General features: G+C 61.2%; 1 protein-coding gene across 1 annotated transcript in view; it reads right to left on the bottom strand.

Moving 5' to 3' along the window:
- The window catches only part of SARDH (sarcosine dehydrogenase), a 56,536-nt gene that overhangs the window by 15,914 nt on the left and 20,458 nt on the right, over positions 1 to 20,164 (bottom strand). The window contains exons 12-17 of the mRNA XM_069477057.1: positions 17,274 to 17,357; positions 15,382 to 15,495; positions 9,582 to 9,720; positions 8,170 to 8,283; positions 4,151 to 4,298; positions 334 to 427 (exon numbers count right to left, since the gene is read on the bottom strand). Of these exons, the coding sequence (XP_069333158.1) occupies positions 334 to 427; positions 4,151 to 4,298; positions 8,170 to 8,283; positions 9,582 to 9,720; positions 15,382 to 15,495; positions 17,274 to 17,357 (693 nt within the window). The remainder of the gene's footprint in view (positions 1 to 333; positions 428 to 4,150; positions 4,299 to 8,169; positions 8,284 to 9,581; positions 9,721 to 15,381; positions 15,496 to 17,273; positions 17,358 to 20,164) is intronic.

Raw genomic sequence — 20,164 nt, 5'->3', positions numbered from 1 at the left:
CTGGCTTGGGGGGGCTACCCGTGCCTGCGAGGAGGGGGACACAGAGCGGGGTATGCAGACGGCCAAGACTGCCCTCCCTGGGCTGAGTCCCTGGCACCTGCTGGGTGCCGGGCGGAACAGGGACGTTGCTGTGACAGTCGCCCCTGTACCCTCTGAGTTCCCAGCAGCCTGCGGGTGGGGCTGTCTGGTCCCCACTGTCCCTGCTTCACAGTTGGGAAACTGAGGCCCAGGGAGCTATGGGGACTTGCTGAGGGCCCTGGGCTCCCAGGTCCCGGCAGAGTTTGTCCCCTGCTGCCACCCGCCACCCAGAGGACGCGGCCAGCTGGTACCTACCAGGTGCCCGGCGGCTCTCACCAGCTTGTGGGTGGAGAAGGGGAAGGCCTCGTTGCCCAGGTCCGTGTCCAGCACCTCCTGGAGGACGGCCCGGCTGCGGGACAGAGCAGAAGTGGACTGTCAGCCAGCCGGCATCACCCTGCGCACCGGGGGCTGGGCAGGGAAGGCCCGTCATCACGGGGCAGATGACACTCGTGGATTAAGAAACACACCCAGACAGACACACGCCACCAAGTCCATCAGTTGAGAAAGCCACCGTCAGCGGGACCATGCTGGGACCAGCAGGACCTCGGGCGGAGGCCAGACCTGGACACCTCTCTCGCGGGGTGCCACTTCTCGGGAGGCGGAACTGAGGCCAGGGCCGTGGTCTGCCATCGCGTGCTCCCAAACCCCAGTGGTCGGGAGGAGCAGAGCTTCCAGGGGGGGCTCGTGGGTGCCCCCTGCCCCGAGAGACGCTGGCCGTGGGGCCTCCGTGTTGCGCAGAGGCTCAGAGTAACCTGCGTGAGGCTGGGCTGGGTCAGAGCCGGCGCCTCCCACACCCAGCAGGTCCCTTCCCGGACACGTCCCTGCGTCTCCCGACCGGACTCTCCCGCAGGCACCTTGGCCCCCACCCTGTCCCGAGGGGTGTGAGACGCTGACGCTGTGGACTGGGGGAGGCGGGGCACCAGAGACAGACCGCGCAATCCCCGGGGGACTGTCACATAAGGATCTTGGCGGGCTGCACCCCGCTGAGCACTCAGGCTGGCCTGGGTTGGCGGCTCCCGGCACCGTGGGGGCTGGGGTTAGGGTTGGCTGCACAGGGGTGGAAGTGGGGGGCCTGCCCTGCTGTGCCAAGCCAGGGCGCTCTCAGTCCGCCAAGATCCTTATGTAACCCCCACCCAGCACCCACGTGGTGACGACCCTGGAGAGTGACATGGTCCTCTGGACCTCAAGCAGCACACGCACACGGAAGGGGCCGTGGCCGGGGCTGCTCGGCGTGTTGCCCAGAGGGGAAGGAGCCTGGGCCGCACCGGGGCTCCGACCCGGCCGTGGTCTGCACGGGCACCTGGTCCACCGAGCCGGAAGCAGGAAACAGCAGGTGGCCGGAGGGCACAGGTGTCCCAGCAGAGACCCGGGCTCTCGTCCGAGCTCCTCGACTTCCCTCTTACCCCACCCAGCCCCAGTGCCCCGTCCGCTAAACGGGACAGTGATGCTGCCCCACCGGGCCATCGCGAGGAGTCCGTGTGGAGACACACGCAGAGCACCGCGGTGTCGGTCACGGTCACGGGGCGCTCACGTCTGGGCGGAACGATGTCGCCTCCACCAGCCACGTGAAGCTATTTGAATTTAAGTTCACTAAAATTAAAAATCCACTCCCACTAGCCATGTGTCAGGGGCTCAATAGCCACAGAGGGCTTAGTGTAGCGGCCACTGTACTGGGGCCGCTCGGTTATGGAACATTTCCAGAAAGTTCTGTGGGGCAGCACTTTGTACTGCACCTGCCACGGTCCAGGAACGATGCTAAGTGCTTCCCGAGCGCCAACTCAGAAAGCCGGGCTGTGGGCAGCCAGCGGTGGCAACATTATTATTCATATAAGACTTTGGTTATTTTTGAAAGAGAGAGGACGTTTTGGAGGAGAAAGTTAAGAAATTTCCAGAAGGAGGCAGCTCTCCCTCCCCCGGCAGCTGTCACTTCCCGCCTGGAGCGGCTAATAATTAGGCTGGAAGAAGCCGCTGTCCCCCGGGGCTGCACCTTGATCTGCCTGTCTGTCCCCCCCAGCCCACCTGCTCCACCAACCCACCTGCCTCCTCCTACCCAACTTCCTCCCCCTGCCCACCTGCCTCCCTGATGCTAAAAATAGCCCCGTTCCCAGCCTAAGGTTGCCGTGGTAATGAAGCCAAGCAAGCCAAGCCGGAGCATTCCTAGGACCCAGCTCAGCCACCAGCCCCCCTCCCCCAGAGAAGGGGATTGGGCCCACCCAGGGCAGGAGTGAGAGCCACACGCATGGTGACAGGCTTCCTGAGGGCCACACGGGTGAGCTCTCAAACTCCTCTCCGGCCTGCTGCCTCTACCCCTGGCCCAGCAACAGATGCCCCGCGGAAGCCACATGTCCCTCGGAGGAACAGCCTCCGGACCATGGGAGGTCGTCCGCCACCCTCTGGGCACACCCCTCCTGCCCTGCTCCACCTGGCCCCGACACTCTTGCTCAGGTACGCAGGCTGTGCCTGCCCCAGGCCTTGCGCCTGCAGTCTCCCCTGCCAGGAACTCCGTCCCCCCCAGAGAGCCCAAGGCTCGAGCCCTCCTTCCCTCCAGGGCTCTGCCCAGATGGCACCTCAACACGCGGGTTCCACGGCAGCCTCAAGTCAAACGTTCGGCGGAAGCGGACTGGGGCCAACGTACTTGACCAACTGGGTTCTATCCATCCATGAGCAAGTGTGCGCCGCGTGCCCAGCGCAGGCCTCCGGGCCAGGCAGCACACATGCACACGCCGCACCTCCGTCCCCGACCCCGCTCGCTCACAGCCAGGAGGGGACACCAGCCAGTCCAGGGCTCAGCTGGGGGCCATGGGTTTGCCGGTGCCAAGGTGCCAGGAAAGTGGACCCCGTGGCAGGGTCCCAGCAGGACCCCAGGCTGGCAGGACGTCACCCAGACACAGCGAGCTTTGCCAAGGTGCTTATCTCGGGGTCCTCTGCTGGGGCGCGGCTTTCTCCCCACCTCCCGCTCCCCCCGCACCCCTGCTCTGGGCAGCACGTCCGCCATTTTCCAGGAATGTGTCTCCCTGTCACCCCCCCCCCCCAGTGCCGTCACTCCAGCCTCTTCCTCCTGCCCCGTCCCGCGGCGCCCACCGCCCTCCGGCCCGAGGGAGGCCCACGGAGATGGCAGGAAGCACCTGGATGAGTCCCCGGCCCCTTAGGTGGGACTGGGCCCCGGTGGGCAGTGGAGAAAGGCCTAGACCAGAGGGTTTTTACTGCCAGGAGGGCGGCAGTAGGAGTGTGTCGGTTTCTGAGAGCTCAGCGGGGCCACAGCCCCTCAGGCTCGGGCACTCGCTAGCTGTGTGACCTTGTGCAAATGTCTCTGCCACTCTGGGCCTCACTTTCTCCAGCAATACAAATAGGAAACACCGTAACCGCTGCCAGCGACTGCTACTGGGATTGGAGATGTTGGCTCAGGGCTTGGCAGGTCACGGGCGCTCCGTTGGTGGCCATGAACTCGATGTGCTGCGCCCTCTGTCCCCACTGCCAATCCCTCTCCGAAGCTCCGCCAGAGGGAGCTCTCCAAAGGGCGCACCTGCTCCGTGGCCTTGTGCCTAAGCCCCTTCTGTGTCTCGCGCACAAGCCAGCGTCCGTGGGTGCTCACGGGGTCCTGGCCCCTCGCAGGTGGGGAACACAGCCCCGCAGCTGCAGAAGGATGCGGGACAGAGTCACCCACCGCAGACCCGGCCTGGCGGTGCTCAGGGAGGGGCAGGAGGCCTCGCGCTGTAGATCACTCTCCCAGGGTAGCAGGTGGACCCCTGGCCTGGCTCTGCCCACTTAGAGACGGTGGGCTGGGATTCCCAGGCTGCTTCAGGGATCCAGAGACCGCCCCTGCCCCCGGGGTCCCTCCGTGACACATGGATCCCCAACGCCGGCCACTGAAGTTCAGTCTGATTCCCGTGTCAAGTGCTTGTCTGGTACTTTGAAGACGATTTATCCAGAGCCGCGTCTCTGGGTTGACCAGAGCGGTTAACTACTCAGAGTGCCCCATTCTGGGCCAGTAAGTTGTGCCCACGGCCCAGCTGGAGGGCCTGGGGTCCAGGAGCCAGGTGTGCCCAGGTGCGTGGCCCCGCCCTCTCCTCACCTGGCTGGGCCCTGTATGCTGATCATGCCCAGGTCCTCAGAGCTGTCGATGAGCTGGCACCGGAACTTCTGGTCCTGCAGCACCGTGGCGATGTGGGACCAGTTGTGCTGGGCCACAGCCCCGCCCACGGCCAGGTAGTAGCCATCCCCTGGAAGAGAAGCATCTGCACTTAGAGCAGGACTGCAGGGACGGGGACGGGGACGGGGACAGTCCAGTGAGCGTGGCCCGAGGGCCGCCTGTTTCTTGAAAGTCAACAATAAAAGCCAGAGCTTAGCGTCCCCCCAGGGGGTCCTGGGTTCCCACTGAAGAACAAAACTCAGGTCCTTCGCTGAGGCCAGGCTGGGGCGCGGGGCTGGGACCCCCGAGACCTACACAGGCCAGAGGGGGTGTCTGAGGCTTGCACCCACTTCTAGGGGCTTCCTGATCCAGACAGGTTGAGAGCCCAGGGCCACCAGGGCGTGGGGAGATTCTGTCCCACCTCTGCCCCCAGGGCTGGGGGACCCTGGATTGACTCTTCCCCTCTGAGTCCCCACCGGCCCCCTTCACCCTCTACTTCCACAGCCCCAAGTCTCTGGGTTCCCTGCCTTGGCCATTTCAGGGCTTGCGGGGCCGGGCTCTGGGTCAGGGGCCTCACAGGCAACACCCTCTTGGTCCTACTTGGGATGCTGAGTCATCACCATCCCTGGGTCTCAGAAAAAGAGACTGAGGTTCAGAGAGGTTACACATGGTGGGAGAAGGTGGAATCCCGTACAGCTCTGATCCACAGCTGTGAAACACCCACTGGGCCACACTGCCACCCAGGTACCCACGCTCAAAGGGCAGCCCACCTCAGCCCAGAGTCTTGGGGGAGCCACTGCCCGGGTTCTGTGGCCTCCTCTCCACCCCCTGTGCTCTCATGTGACACTGGGCTCTGACGAGCTTCATTCCTGGGCCCGAGCAGGTGCCCCTCGGGCCTCACACTCACTGCTGTCCCTGCAGGGCCTGGGCCACTCCTCGCCCCCACGACCGGCTCAAACACTGTCTCCCTGGGGAGGCCACCTGCCCCTCCCACCTGCAAAGCACTGAGGGAGCCTGTGCCTCAGTGTGCCCGGGGACCGTGCCCTGCAGTGTCCTCTGAACCATGGGGGTGGGAGAAGGGCCTCTTCCCAAGCCCCTACCCTTCTCTGGGGACACCTCACAGGGACACTACGCCATCCCGGGGGGGTGCTCTTGGGAAGCTCACAGGCCGTGGCCATCCAGGCCCAGAGGCAGTTTTGCGGCTTGCTGGCCTCCCTTCCCACCCACTTCTCTATGCCTCCGTCTTCTCATCTGTAAAATGGGCAGAGCCACAGCCTCTGGCCCACGGGGCTGTCGAGAGCATCCACTGGATCAGGGACCTGTCAGGGTGCCGGCCAGGCTCCTACCTCCCTTTCTCTTCTTGACATTAATGAGCACAAAAGGGGAGTGAGGCCAAAACCACAGGCCAGTCCCCAGGGGCTCCCTGATCCCTGGGCTGGGGTTACGAGAGGACACTGGAATGCTGGACAGCGTCACCGGAATGCTAGACAGACACGCCCGGCCCAGCCCTGCGCACACGCACACCCGTGTGACTCTGGCGCCTCCGCTCCTGTGTGGCCCCCCCAGTCTGCAGCCACCGAGGCTGGGTCCTGAGGCCAGCGCTCGGCCCAGGGCCGGGTGTGGCAGAGCCGCCAGGAGCCTGTGCCCATCTGCCGGCCTGGGCTGGGGGCTGAGGACCTGTCTGTGCTTCTCAGCACTGCTGGGACGTTTCCCGGGAGCACCAAGGCCTTCTGTGACATTTTTAAAAATCAGTAAAGATCATTTAAAGTGACTCTTAAGATTGACAACTGCTTTGTACACGGCCTTGATCACGTGGAAATCATCACACTCCCTGACCTAATGGATCTGACGCAGCACGTATAATTAGCACGCATATTAAAAGCATGCATATTTAACGCACATGCATATTCATGACAGGAACGTGCAGGTTTTAATCCTGAAAATAAAACAAAGTCGCAGCGGTTTTCTCTTGTTTAGCAGCATCCCCAGGACCCACAGGGCCACGCTGGGGGACGTGACTCATTTCCCCGTGCCCGTCACAGCCACCAAGCGCAAGCCTCCCACAGCTCAGCACTGCCCAGACTGCAGCCCCAGGAATCCAGCAGAACCATCTGGAAAGGCACCACGCTGTGCACTGCTGCAAGGTGGCTCTGTTTGCAAAGCACTTTTCTGACAGCTTCCCTGTGGGGGAAACTGAGGCCCAGGGAGGTGAGTCCCAGAGCCAGGCAGGGCAGCGCCTGGGTCGGGGCTTCAGTGACCTGCATCCTCACTGGGGTCCCGCTCTTGGGCCTCCCTGCTGGACCTGCTCGCTCAGTCGGCAGCCCTGGGCCACGCCTGGGCCGCCCCACACGCCACATACTTCTAGCTGGCGGCTCCTGCCATCCCTCAGAGCCCGGGGCAGACACCGCCTCCTCCAGGAAGCCTCCCTCACCCCAAATCAGCTACTTCCCAGGCCACCCCTGCACTTTCTTCCTGCACCTGTCTGGGAGTCCACTGGGGGGCCCTGAGGCCCCACCAGCCTCGTCATCTCCTTGCACCGTCCGCCCTGGGTCTGCCCGATGGCAAAAGCCCCATGAAGGAGAGAATGAGTGAATGTGTTCATTAACGAATTAAGCACACGTGCTCGGACTGAGTCTGCCGCCCTGCGGCCTCCATGTCACCAGCTGCAGGAGGAAGGGTCCGTCACGCACATGCGTGGCCACATGTCCCCATCAGCCTCGCGTCTGCAGGCTCATCTCATCACGCCCTGTTCCAGCCGCGCCTGGAGGCCCGGAGGCCCCCAGCCCCAAATCCACCCCGAATCCACCCTAAGGCCCCTGGGCAGTGAGGCCGCCTTGTCCCCCCACCGCCCCAGCCTTCGCTTTCCTCTTGCCACATCTAATACCCTACACGGTCCCCTCATTCTAGTTCCCTAACCCTGAGTCCTCTCACCACAAACGTACAGTCCGCACAGCCAGAACCTTCTCTGGCTCATCACTGGGGCCTCGGTGCCTCAGACAGCCTGGCGCACAGTAGGTGCTCAGGAGCTGTCGTGGATGCAGGAGAGGCTGCCCTGATTCATGCATGAGCCCCCTCCTCCCCAGCTCTCTCCCCCCGTGCCCAGGCCAAGGCTCGGACCCCTGGGGGACCCTCGCTGGGGACACAGCACACAGTCGGGCCAAGGCAGGAGGCCGCCCGGTTTTCTGAATGGGCTGAGCTCTCCCTGCTGGCTGCGCCCCTGCCCCAGACGGCAGCACGGAGAGAACAGCGGCACCTTTCCCTCTGCAAGTCCAGTCACTTGGAGGTGGCAATGGCCCCTTTCTGGAGAAAGAGACTGATTCCCACTCTGCTCTTTCCTCCTCCCCAGGGGAGCCGGGTTACAGGACTAGAGACCAGGTCACTCCTGTGTGACCCAGGACACAGGCTCAGGTAGCTGAAGCAACGGGAGGCAGACCCTGGCTCAGGTAACAAACAAGGAATGAAGGTGCTGAGCCACCCATCACCCAGGGCATGCAAGCAGAAGTGGAGGGAGGCAGAGTGTATCAGCGTGGACTCTGAGCCAGACACCCTTTAAGGACCTGGGGACTGAGACTGGGGGTCACGCGGGGACCGGAAGCCGACCCAGCACGGACGTTGGCAGGAGAAAGGAGCTGGCTTCCCAGGTGGGGGGCGCAGCCTTGTCCTGGCTCACTCTGTTCCGGGTGCCGCGCTGAGCACGCCCACCCTGGGGCCACTCTGCAAGGCCGCGGTTCAGACAGGTTCAAAGACACAATCACCGAGTACTCGAAGGCCCAGCATCTCTGCCTGAGCAAACCCAGCATTTGGCTCAAACAAGACCTGCAATCTCCGGCCCTGCCATGGCAGGCGTGACAGCTGATTACAGAGCAGCCCCCAGCAGCCCGTCCCGTCTGGTCTGCCACCGTGGGCACCGGTCCCCAAGAAGGCTGTAGTCACAGACCCACTCACCCAGAAGCACCTCTTACCTTCGAAGGCGGGGGCCAGCGGGGAGGCCTGGGGGCTGGGGGCCAGGCGGCTGACGGTCAGGTCGCTCTCGGTGCCCCCGTGGCGGTTCAGCATGCAGGTGTACACCGTGGAGCCTGCGGGTAGGAGGAGGAACCCAGGTCCGCGCCCGCCCAGAGCCCAGAGCCACACAGCAGGGGTGGCGCCTCCTCGCAGAGCCTGGATACCCCTGAGCAGGGGCCCTAATGGGAGGTGACCTGGAAAGGCCCCAGCTCAGGGGTCCCACTGTGGCTGAGGGACCCAGAGAGGGCCAGCGATGGGCAGGTCACCCCACCACCGTCTTCCCTGGGGGAGGGAAACTTCCTTCTTCCTGAGACGCCTTCGCACTGGCTCCCCCACCCCACCCCTCCCCCCACAGGGTTCACGTCCCGCACTCATCTGGGCCCCGGCACTGAGCCCGGCACGGCAGCAGACCCTGTGAATGTCTGCGGCACAAGCGGCCGTGCCGACGGAGGACGGGCGGGGGACAGATCCACGGAGAGAGGGAGGGGGACACGCGGCGGGAGGGGAGCGGGTGTGAGTGGGCTGGCAGGGCTGGCAGCAGGAGCACGTGACGGGGGTGGGCTCGCTGGCCGGGCAGCCCCCAAAAGCTGTGTTGGAGTCCGAACCCCCAAGACCCAGGAATGTGACCTCATTTGGAAATAGGGCTTTGCAGATGCGATCAAGTCACATGAGGTCATCGGGGTGGGCTCTAACCCCATACGACGACTGTCCCTATGAGAAGGTGACAATAGGCAGAGGCCGAGGTGACGCAGCTGCCAGCAGAGCAAGGCCGAGGTTCCCGGCCACCGCCAGAGGCCAGGGGAGGGAAGGGAGGATTCTCCCGGAGTCTCAGGGACAGACACCCTCACTTGGACTTCGGCTGCCAGACGGGGAGACGACACATTTCTGCCGTGTGAGCCGCCCAGTCTATGACGCCCTCACGCAGCCCCGGGACCCTCTGAAGACGGGGATGGATGAGTTTCGGGGTGTGTGGGTGACAAGAGGGGAGATGAGCATCAGGAATGTTGCTCAGGATAGACCCACACTGAAAAATTACTCATTATTTATCTGAAAAATCAACACACAGTGTGCTGTGTTTCTGTTCAATTCTGGCAACTCCACTCGGGGGCGGCTGGGCCCCCAGTCCCAGGGCAGGTGACTGAGGGCCGGCTGCCATGCGTCCTTCCTGGAGCAAGGTCACCAAGACGGAGGGACGGAGGTGGGGGCAGGGAAGGGCTTGGGGCAGAGGGGACTAGGCAGGGCCCGGCCCAGGCCGAGGTGGGGGAAGCCACGTGCTTGGGTTGCCTGAAGAGGAGGGGTCAGCTGCCGGGTCGTCTCAGCGCCCAGGGCCCCTGACGTGACAGGACCGTGCCCCCCAGCCCTGGTGCCACACCTGGGGGTCGCCTGACATCGGCGGAGAAGAGCCAGTCGGCAGCCTTCCCGGCGTCCGGCCCCAGCAGGTAGAACTTCCCGAAGTAGGACATGTCGAACACGGCGGCGGCCCCTCTGCAGGCCAGGCACTCCGCCCCGATCTGAAAAGGCCGGGAGGCGGGACGCTGTGGGGGCTTCCAGGGCTGCTTCCTCCTCAGGACCGTGGGGGCCGGGGCTCCTTCCGAAACACCGGCTCTGAGCCTGCCCTGCCACCCCGCCCGCCTGCGCCCCGCCCGGCCCACTCGGGACAGGTCGGGACAGCGAACACTCCTAGGACAGAGCACATCCCAGGCCACAGAGCAGGGCTCAGTAGCTCAGACGGACTGAAACCACACCAAGCATGTCATTTGACCGCAACGAAATTAAATCAGAAATCAGTAGCAGAAGAAAAATCGGAAAATTCGCAAATAAGTGGAAATCAAGCAACGCACTCCTGCAGAACCAACGGGGCAGGGAAAACCCGCAGGGGAAGGAGAAACTGCTTTGAGATGAACAGAAATGAAAGCACAACACACAAACGCTTGGCGGGCGGGGCGGGAAGGGGACGCTCACGGCCACGCCCGGGTCACGCCAGGAGATCCCAAATCAACAACCCGATCTTCCGCTTTGAGACACTGGAAGAAGAACAAATTAAACCCAAAGCAAGAAGGAAGAAACAAATAATAAAGGTTAGGACAGAAATTAATAAGAATACAAAAATAGAGAAATTCAGCAAAATCAAAAGTTGATTCTTTGAGAAGATAACAAAATTGACAAAGCTTTGGCTACACGGACAACGAAGACCCAGCGGACCAGCTCCAGCGTGAAGGCGGCACGTCACTGCCACCCGCATACGCGGGCACCACGGGAGACCGCTGCACACACGTGCCAACAGACTGGACACGAAACGACACATGCCCAGAAACACGCAAAGGCTGGTACTGAGACAGAACGAAGAAGCCATGGAAAATCCCCACATAACTGTAACGCAAAGGAGACTGAATTAGTAATTCAAAAACTCTCCACCAGCCCAGGCCCAGACGGCTTCGCTGGTGAATTTTACCCAACATTCGAGGAATAATTAATACCAATTCTTCCCAAACCCTTCAAAACATATAAGAGCAGGAAATACTTTCCAGTTCATTCCAGGAGGCCAGTGCTACCCTGACACCAAAACCAGACAAAGATATAAGAAAACCATTGAGGACTGGTATCCCCTGTGAATACAGACACAAAAATCCTCAGCAAACCCCCAGCAAACCCCATCCAACAATGTAGGAAAAAAGATTACACACCACGTCAGTGGGATTTATCCCAAGTGCGTGAGGTTTATTTAGCAGCTAAAAATCAATTGCTGTCACGCACCACGTTAGGAGAACCAAGGACAAAAACCACCCGACAGATGCAGAAAAAGTATTTGACAAAATCCATCTGTTCACGACAAAAACACACAAGAAACTGGGGATACAAGGGAGCTCCCTCGCTCCGACGAGGGCTGACAAACACCACAGAGCTAACGTTACACTTAACGAGGAAAGACCAAATGTTCCCCCCAGATCAGGAACAAAACGGGCGTCCACCCTCACCACTTCTATCCGACATTGCACTGGAGCCCCAGCCAGGGTAATTCGCCAAGAAAACAAAAACCAAAGGCATCCAGAATGGAAAAGAAAAGAAAAAATATCCCTATTTGCAGATAACGTGATCTTACATATAGAAAATCCTAAGAAATCCACCAGAAAACTGTTAGAACTAATAAAATAGCTCAATGAGGTTACAGGATCCAAGGTCAGTACGTAAAAACACAAACAAAAAAGTATTGTATTTCTATATTAGCAATGAACAATTTGAAAAGGAAATTTATAAAATAATTCCATTTACATTATCATCAAAATAATAAAATCCTTAGGAATAAATTTAACAAAAAATTGCAAAACTTTGAAGGAAATTCAAGAAGACCAAAATAAACAGAAAGACATCCCATGTTCATGACACAGAAAACTAACTAAGTGCCAACACATCCCAAATTGAGCTACGGATTCAACACAATCCCTATCAAAGTCTCAGCTGGCTTCTTGGAAGAAATTGACAAGCTGATCTTGAAATTCCTATGGAAAAGCAAGGGACCCAGAATATTAAAAAACAATCTTGAAAAGGAAGAACAGAGCTAAAGGACTCACACTTCCTGATTTGAAAACTTCCTGCAAAGCTACAGCGATGAAGACCATGTGGCCCTGAACACGGGCAGACGTAGAGATGAATGGAACAGAATCGAGAGTCTAGAATAAACCCTCATGTTTATGGCCAGTTGATTTTCCACAAGGGCGTGGAGACAATTCCGCGGGGAAAGCAGTCTTCCCAAAAAACTCTGCCAGGATAACAGGATAGCCATGTGCAGAAGAATGAGGTTGGACCCCTTCCTCACACCATGCACATAAATAAATTCTAATCAATCCTAGACTTACATGGAAGAGCTAAAACTATAAAACTCTGAGAAGAAAACTTAAGGGTCAATTTTTGTGACCTTGGTTTGGTTTCTTAGACATGACAACAAAGGCACAAGTGGCAAAAGGGAAAATACGGATGAATTGGTCACCGTCGAAATTTAACAAGTTGTGCTGCAAACAATGCCATGCAGAACCGAAACCACCACCACAGGGCAGAGAAAACGTCTGCGTGTTCTACGTCTGATACGTGACCTGTACCCAGGCCACACGAAAGGCTTTCACTGCTCAATAATAAAAGCACAACACGATTTTAAAATGGACAAAGGATCTGAACAGACATTTCTCTGAAGACGACACACAAGTGGGCAACCGGCAGGTGAGAAGTGCATGCCATCACCAGTCGGTACAAAAACGCAAATCAGAACCACAGGAAGCCACATCACGCCTGGCAGATAACAGCAGGCCTGGGGAGGCTGCGGGGAAACGCAGCGTGGCGCGTCCACTTCGGAAAGCAGCTGGCGTGTCCTCAAAACGTTCAGCAGTCCCCGCATGACTCAGCCATCCCGGTCCCAGTTATGTGCCCACGAGATATAAAAACATGCATGCAAACAAAACATGTCTGTGCGTGTTCACAGCAGCGCTATGCGTAAGAGCCAAAAGTGACAAGAACTCGGTGTCCACAGCTAATGAGCGGTAAACACGACGTGGCGCATCCACGCGACGGAAAGGGAGGCGGCGCCGGCACCTGCTACCGCACGGGTGACCTCAGGAAAGTCCTGCTGAGCGAGAGAAGCCAGTGACGAGAGGACACACGTTTTATGATTCTGCTTCCGTGAAATGCTCGAACTGGGTACATCCACAGACAGACAGCAGATGAGGGGCTGCCTGGGGCTGGGGTGACTGAAGACGGGGGTGGGGTTTCTTCTGCCCGGACACGAAAACGCTCTGAAACCAGCCGTGGCAGGTGCACAACCCTGTGAACTCATTAACACACACTGACTTGTACCTTTAAGTGGACAAGTTGCGTGGTATGTGAATTATATCTTAAGAAAGCAGTTTACGGAAACCACACATCTCTCCCTAATTCCCTCCCCAGGGCCTGTGAGGCCCCGGCCAGGCCTTCAGGGTCTCCTGTCATTCACTGTTATTCCCTGGGCCTCCCTCTCAGGGCTGGGCACATCGCCCGCCGGTGAGCAGATAAGCCCCCCTCGTGGTCAGTATCGAAAATAAAGATGACAACAGGCCAGGCGCGGTGGCTCACGCCTGTAATCCCAGCACTCTGGGAGGCTGAGGTGCGTGGATGGTTTGAGCTCAGGAGTTTGAGACCAGCCTGAGCAAGAGCCAGACCCCGTTTCTACTAAAAATAGAAAGAAATGATCTGGACAGCTAAAATATATATATAGAAAAAATTAGCCGGGCATGGTGGCGCATGCCTGTAGTCCCAGCTACTCAGGAGGCTGAGGCAGGAGGATCGCTTGAGCCCAGGAGTTTGAGGTTGCTGTGAGCGAGGCTGATGTCACGGCACTCTAGCCCGGGGAACAGAGTGAGACTCTGTCTCAAAAAAAAAAAAAAGATGACAACAGCAACAGCCACCTGGTCCCGGGCAGCTGCTGTGTCTCATCTCCTTCCAGACCCTGCCGTCCCCCCAGGCAACCTCCACGGGCCCCCTGTGCTGAGCACTCTCTGGGGCCGGGGGCTGCACAGCCAGGACATGTCAGCACTGCACCCGCCGGGCCACGCAGGTCTCCTCCCACCTCCATGGTCAGCGAGCCATGCTGGCGGCCGGGACTGGAACCAGCGTGGGGAGAGCACGTACATCAGGGCAATGGGCCCACGATGCAGACCCCGCGTCCCCCCAGGGAGCTGGTTGTTACACAGCCACCAGCACACCACCGGGCTGTCGCCCTTCGAGCCCTGCCCCTGGCCGCTCCGGCCCTGCCAGGCATCGCTGGCCTTTAAGGAGCTCCCACCCTCTGTCGGGCGCCTCTGCTGACGCTGCTGGGGCTGTCACCAAACCCAGAACAGCTTCCTGGGCCGACGCGCGTCTACGCGGGCTGGGGAGTTGCCAGCGCCGAGAACCGGGCACGCTTCACGCGTTGGGGCTGCTGCCGGCGCTTGCGGAGGCTGGATGGAGCCACAAAGCCAAGTTGGCATCTCCCCCGAGCTCCCACATCCTGCAGGGCCACGAGTCCCACAGGAGGTGCCAGACGGAGCCTGTGCACTCCCGCGAGGCGGCCGAGAGAGACTCGGGCGCTGAGAAGGCCTGGCGAGCGCGGCACGATCCCCCTCCCGAGGCCGGCAGCAGATATTTTACACTAGAGCCAGCTTCGGGGGAAGTGGTGGAAATAAATAGTTCTTCCCTGCAGGACTGGCGGCAGGGCTCGCAGGGCCCGGTGCAAACTCGGAGCGTGGGGGCTCGTTTGAAAAGCACTAAGGGCTTCAAGGTGGCGACAGCAGAGCATCAACCCCCGTGCGGGGCCGTCAGGGCACGGGGCCCCGCGGGACTGCGGCGTCCAAATTCCCAGAGGCCGCTCTTGCTAGAACCCCTCACAGAAGCCTCCCAGGCTGTCCCTGGGCTCTGTTCCCACATCAGACTTGCGGTGACACTTCACACCGTGTCTCCATGCGGGACACGCACAGAACAGCGAGGTCCCCTCAGTGATCATGTGACTCAGTGACTGGGCAGGCCAGGCTGGACACGGGCACTGTTGGCTCTGCAGAAGCTGCCTAGGACGACACGTCTGTGCAGTGTGGATGCCGGTGGGGGCCTGGTCCCCACGACTCGCCACCCCCACCCGGCGGAAGGAGGGAACCAGGCCCTGGGGGAGGCAGTGAGCCGCCTGCTGCCCGTCTGACCGGCCTCACGCGCCCACTTTCGGAACAAGGGACACAGTGAACAGACCACAGGCCACAGCACGTCCCCAGCTCTAGTCTCCTCTGCTCATCCCCTGGGGGGCCCACGTTGTCCTGGGTCTACTCTGCAAGAACTGCCGCTGGAGCCCTCTGCTCGGAACCCCAGGAGGAACGGAAGCCGGTGCCGGCCCCAGAGCGGCTCGCGGAGCCACACGGCCCGACTCGGCCCCAGCCCCTGCCTGGGTGGGAATGTTCAGCCCAGACCTAACCGCCCGCAGGGCCCCGTGCAGGTGGAGGGAAGAGAGAAAGGAAATGTCACGTGGTTCCTCCTCAAAACCGAGTCAGCCCCAAAGGGCGGTGAACACAGAGCTCGGAGACCCCTGGGCGAGAGCCCCGCAGGCCCTGGGGAAGCTCACGGAGCTTTCACTTTCGTCGGGGACCGGGGACGGGGACCCTGGCCTTGCGCGGGGGAGGGCCACGCACCGTGTGGTGGTGGGGCGGGAAGTCGAAGGTGTACTCGTCCCCGAGCAGCCTGCCGTAGGCGTAGTCCTCGTGCGCCCGGTGCCCATACGCGCCGTAGTAGTCGTACTCCAGGACCTGCGAAGAGGAGGCGTCACCACAGCCCCTCCCGGCCTCCTCCCTCCCTCCTTCCGCCCCACCCTGCCCTCAGGGCCCCCCTCTGCAGGGGGGGGGGTGAGCGTGTGGACACGGCCAGGGGCATGAGGTGTCCAGGCACAGAACGTGGCACAAATGGCGCCCGTGGTGGTGGGGCTGAGAGCCCGTGTCCGCGCTCAGGGCTCAGGAGGCTGGCAGAGAAGCCTGGTCACCGCGGTGGGGCTGGAGAGGACCTCAGGGGCCACTGTCAGGCCTCCTGCCCAATGCCAAGGCTGCGGGATAGAGCCGGGGGCGGCTCTTGGAGGAGGTGGGGGGGAGTAGGTGACCGCAATGACGGCTCCAGAGGCTGCTGCATGGCACCCACTCGGGGCCAAGCCCTGCTGGACGTGCCTCACACTCTGTCGAGGGCGACCCTGCCACAGATGAGGAAACTGAGGCACAGGAGGTTAAACCTTGCCCAAGGTCGCAGACAAGTCCCTGACAGCGCAGGAGCATGAAGCTGGGCAGACACGTGGCCCCAGGGTCTGTCTGCTCTGCTGTGGCCTCAGCCTCCCCACCTGTCTCTGATGCCCCCAGCCCCCTGCACCTCCCCCACCTCTGCCCCCTGCCCCCTGCCCTCCCTCCGCAGCGCACAGGTGTGAATAGAGGTGTAGGCGATTCTTGCCTCCCAGAGCCAAAGACCTGAGCTGCACCCCCTCTTCGCAGGGAGGGCCCAGGTGAGGCTGTGGCTGCGTCAGGCCCTGCTCCCCCACCCTGGCTCACACCCTGGCGTCCAGGGAGGGGCCTGCACTGGCATCCCTGCAGGGAGTCCTCCCCTCGCCCACCAGGCTCAGCTCGCCCTGGCCTCTGAGAGCCCAGCAGGGACGTCCCACCCGCTGCAGCCCTGCTAAGGTGCCAGGGACTGGGGAAGGTCACCTAGTGGCTCCCAGGGTGGCTCCAGGGTGGGGGTGCAAAGTCTGCCTGTCTTGGGACCAAGGGAAATTTCCCGACTCCCACCCTCCCGGCCCCCCTGCCCAGGGCAGGCTGGGGGGAACACGGGCTGTGCCTAAGGCAGGGTCTGGCAGGCCCACCCTCCCCGCATGGTCGCTGGGCCAGCAGCAGAAGGGACAATGACAGCGTGGCCGAGGACACCAACCCAGAGCCGATGCCCGCTAGCCAGCCTTGGCTCCCGCCTGCCCTGGTGGATGCCCCGGGCTCTGGACCTCGTCCTGGGGCGGGGTTGCCACGGGGATGGAGGGGACGGGGCGACAGCAGCAGGAAGGGGATTTTAATTGGTCCAAATCTGGATCAAACGCCACCCCAGGCCGGCCCTGGAGTGTCACACGGCCCTCTCCAGAGCCCTGCCCAGGGTTCCCAGGCAGGACCGTTTTATTCTTCTCCCCACGACCTGGGTCCCCGGGAGGCCCCAGAGCCCAGGACTCGCTGAAACCTCAGCTGAGACTCGCAGCGCACTGAGCGCAAACCGCCCACGCAGCCCCTCCTGGTGCACAAACTAACAGCTGGAGCTGCCAAAAATAGACACACAAAATTATGGGAAGATGCACTTGATTCCTCCTCCCCCGGGGTGGGGGCCTTCTGCGCTGTCCCCCCACACGGTCCCCCAACCCCGGCTCGGCCCACAGCGCTCGCCTGCGCAGGCTGCAGAGGGCGCCAAGGGGTGTGCGGGCAGGTCCGCGGGGCCTGGCTTCCCACGTGCAGAGTAACCGACCCGCCGCCTGGGCCGGGTGGGCTCCACGTGACGCGCAGCAGGCGTTACTCACCGGAGCCGTGCCTCGCGGGTGAAACCATCCCGGCCGCTCCCAGCCGTGCCGCTCCTGGAACACGCAGCCTCGTGCGAGGAGCTCCTGGCAGGGGGACAGCAGCACCTTCACGCCCCGCTGGACACCGAGGAGGGCGGAGGGCGGCAGGGGCAGGCGGCAAAGGCCCTCACTCTCGGGACCGGGATGCCAGCCCAGGCCGAGGCACCCCGCAGCGCTCCCCAACACCCCTGCCTCGCCCTAGGGCCCCCGATCTCTGGAATCCCATCTGCTATGGGCTGAGCTGTGCCCCCAAATTCCCATGCTGAGGCCCAGCCCCCAGCGAGGCTGCATTTGGAGACAGGCTCTTTACGAAGGTTAAATGAGGTCATGAGTGTGGGGGCCTAGGTCGGGTGCCCCGGAAGAGGAAGAGACGCCAGAGCTCCCTCTCCGCCGTGTGACGACACAGCCAGGAGGTGGCCGTCTGCGAGCCACGGGAGCCCTCGCCAGGTACCAAATCCGCCAGCACCTTGATCTTGGGCCTCCCAGTCTCCAGAGCTGAGAGGAAACAGATTTCTTGTGTTTAGCACACTGACTGCCACATGAGTTGTATTTAACTCACGCTAGTTTTGAGCCCGGAGCCTCGTGAAGCACCTGTAACTACAGTTGGTTCATGAAAGTCTTACTTGTGGGTGTTCTTACTGTGACAATTAATCGTCATAATTCGATTGTATATATTAATAGCTCATATACAGAAAACAAAAAGTAATAAATGTTCCATTAAACTAGAAACGATCATTTTGTTTTTGAAGTTTTTATTCTATTTTCACAATAAAACACCAAGGCCCCAAGGACAAAGCTTTTTCCTCGTGCGGCAGTCAGTGTGTTAAACCCCCGTCCGTGGCTCTCGCAGACCAGGGAACCCCGCGACCCAGCAAGCCCCCTCCAGGGTGTGCCCAGGAGGATCGAGAGAGGGTCTCACGCAAGTGCTGCCCCCAGCTGCCCACAGCCACCAAAACGTGGAGACCACCCAGCGGCCGCCCCGGTGAGAGGATAGACCAGTGTGGTCCCCGTGGATGGTGGAATGTTATTCAGCCCACAGGAAGGGAAGTTCTGACACGACCCACAGCGGGTGACCGGAGAAGGCGCACCGCGGCAAAGACGCCCGACGCACAAGCCCAGCGCTGGTCCACTCCTTCCGCACCAAGTGTGTGAACAGGCAGGTCCACGGGGAAGGGCGCCGGGCACGGCCAGGGCTGGGCAGGGCGAGGCGTGACTGGGGGCACGGGGTTTCCTTACGGGGGATGAGCGTGTTCTGGAACTAGGTGGTGGCGGTGGCCGCGCAGCGCCGAGTGTACGTAATGCCACTGGCGTGCGCTTCAACAATGGCCAAAATGGAAAACTTGGGACTTGCGTACTTCCCCACAATAACAAACACAGTGGGCATGTAGAGTAATTATATGGGGGCAGGTTTCTTTGAAAATTAATTTGGTTTGCAGAAAAGAATCCCCACTCTCAGGGTTGGAAGGGCCCTGCCCCAGGGCCACCGTGTGCCACCAGCCAGGGGCCCGGAGCCCAGGGCTTGGGGGGCTTCGGAAACTGAGTCTGGCGCGAGGGGCAGGGAAGGCCGAGTGGGGAGACCAGAGGGGAGGAGAGGCTCCCAAGGTCACGATGCTAAGTAGGGACACCTGATAGGTCCTCTCCGCACCTGGGGACCCAGGGGCCCGCAATGGAGGGCACAAAGCCACCCCCTCAGGGAATGGCGGGGACACGCCATGGGGCACCTTCCCAAGGCGGAACATGTTGGTCTCAAGATCCCATTGAACGGGGGTAGGTTCCTCTACTTAAAAAGCAGAAAGACAGACAACAAGCTTAGGTGGCTGTTAAGTGTCACGAGAGGGACCCCACCTGGGAGGCAGCGGAGGCGGGCGGGGAGGGAGCTTCCGCTCAGAACTGCGCGGGCAGGAGGAACGTGTCTGATCCCGCTGCAGGGTGGGCGGACCCTCGGTTCTTTCAGGGAGGCTTCTGAGCTGCCAGGACAGGCAAGGGGTGGGGACGAGCTTGGGGACAGACTGGGGAGCCCCTGAGGCCATGTGCGGCTTGAGATCATGGTTGCCCCCTCTGGCTGGGCCAAGGGCCAGGCAGCCTGGGAGCCGGCCTCTACCACTGATGTCCCCAGGTCTCTTCCTGGGAGGTGCAGCTAATACCGGGGTCCCTCTTGGGGCCAGGCACTGGAGTCCCCGATGTGGGAGGCCCCTCCTCCCTGCCCTGAGCCCCTCCTCCATCTATGCATTCAACAACCTTTCCCCAAGCGGCTCAGTGCTCAGGAACCAGTGTGACCGACACAGCCCTGGCTCGCAAGTGAGCAAAGCAGCAGGCCTGCAGTGCCTGCTCACTGCTCATCTGCCATCCCCAGATGACCAGGGGCGGGGGTGGGGGATGGAGACAGGTCTGGAGCATGGGGAAGGAGCACCTGGGTCTTCAGAGGCCCAGGAGAGCACACAGGGGCAGACCTGAAGGAACTGAGGGAAGGGCACCTCACAGTGGGTTTCATCGTATATGTAGAAGCTCACCAGGGTGGAAGAGCACCCCCAGCAGGGTGTACAAGCAGGGTCCCACCTCCTCAGCACACCATGGTCTGGCTGCTCCCCCAGCCCCCAAGGTGCCACTGTACTCGCCCACTGTGTGCCCCCCACCCAGAACCCCCGCCGGGCAGCGCAGCTGCCAGCTGCCAGGAAGGCCCCGGGCGTGTGTTCTTGAGCATGTTCTGTCTCCTCCGCTAGACGTCAGCCCCTCAGCGAGAGGGGGCCATTTGCACCGTGTCCCCAGGTGTCCCCAGCCCTGAGCCCAGCGCCCGGCACCTGGGTGCTTGGTCAGTCCCTGGGGAAGGAGCAGCTGCCTCGCCACCTGCAGTT

The sequence above is a fragment of the Eulemur rufifrons genome, chromosome 7 (genome assembly GCF_041146395.1).
Source record: "Eulemur rufifrons isolate Redbay chromosome 7, OSU_ERuf_1, whole genome shotgun sequence".
In the NCBI taxonomy this organism is placed as follows: domain Eukaryota; kingdom Metazoa; phylum Chordata; class Mammalia; order Primates; family Lemuridae; genus Eulemur; species Eulemur rufifrons.
The sequence above is the reverse complement of the archived record's forward strand: the minus strand, read 5'-3'. Positions and strand labels throughout refer to the sequence as shown.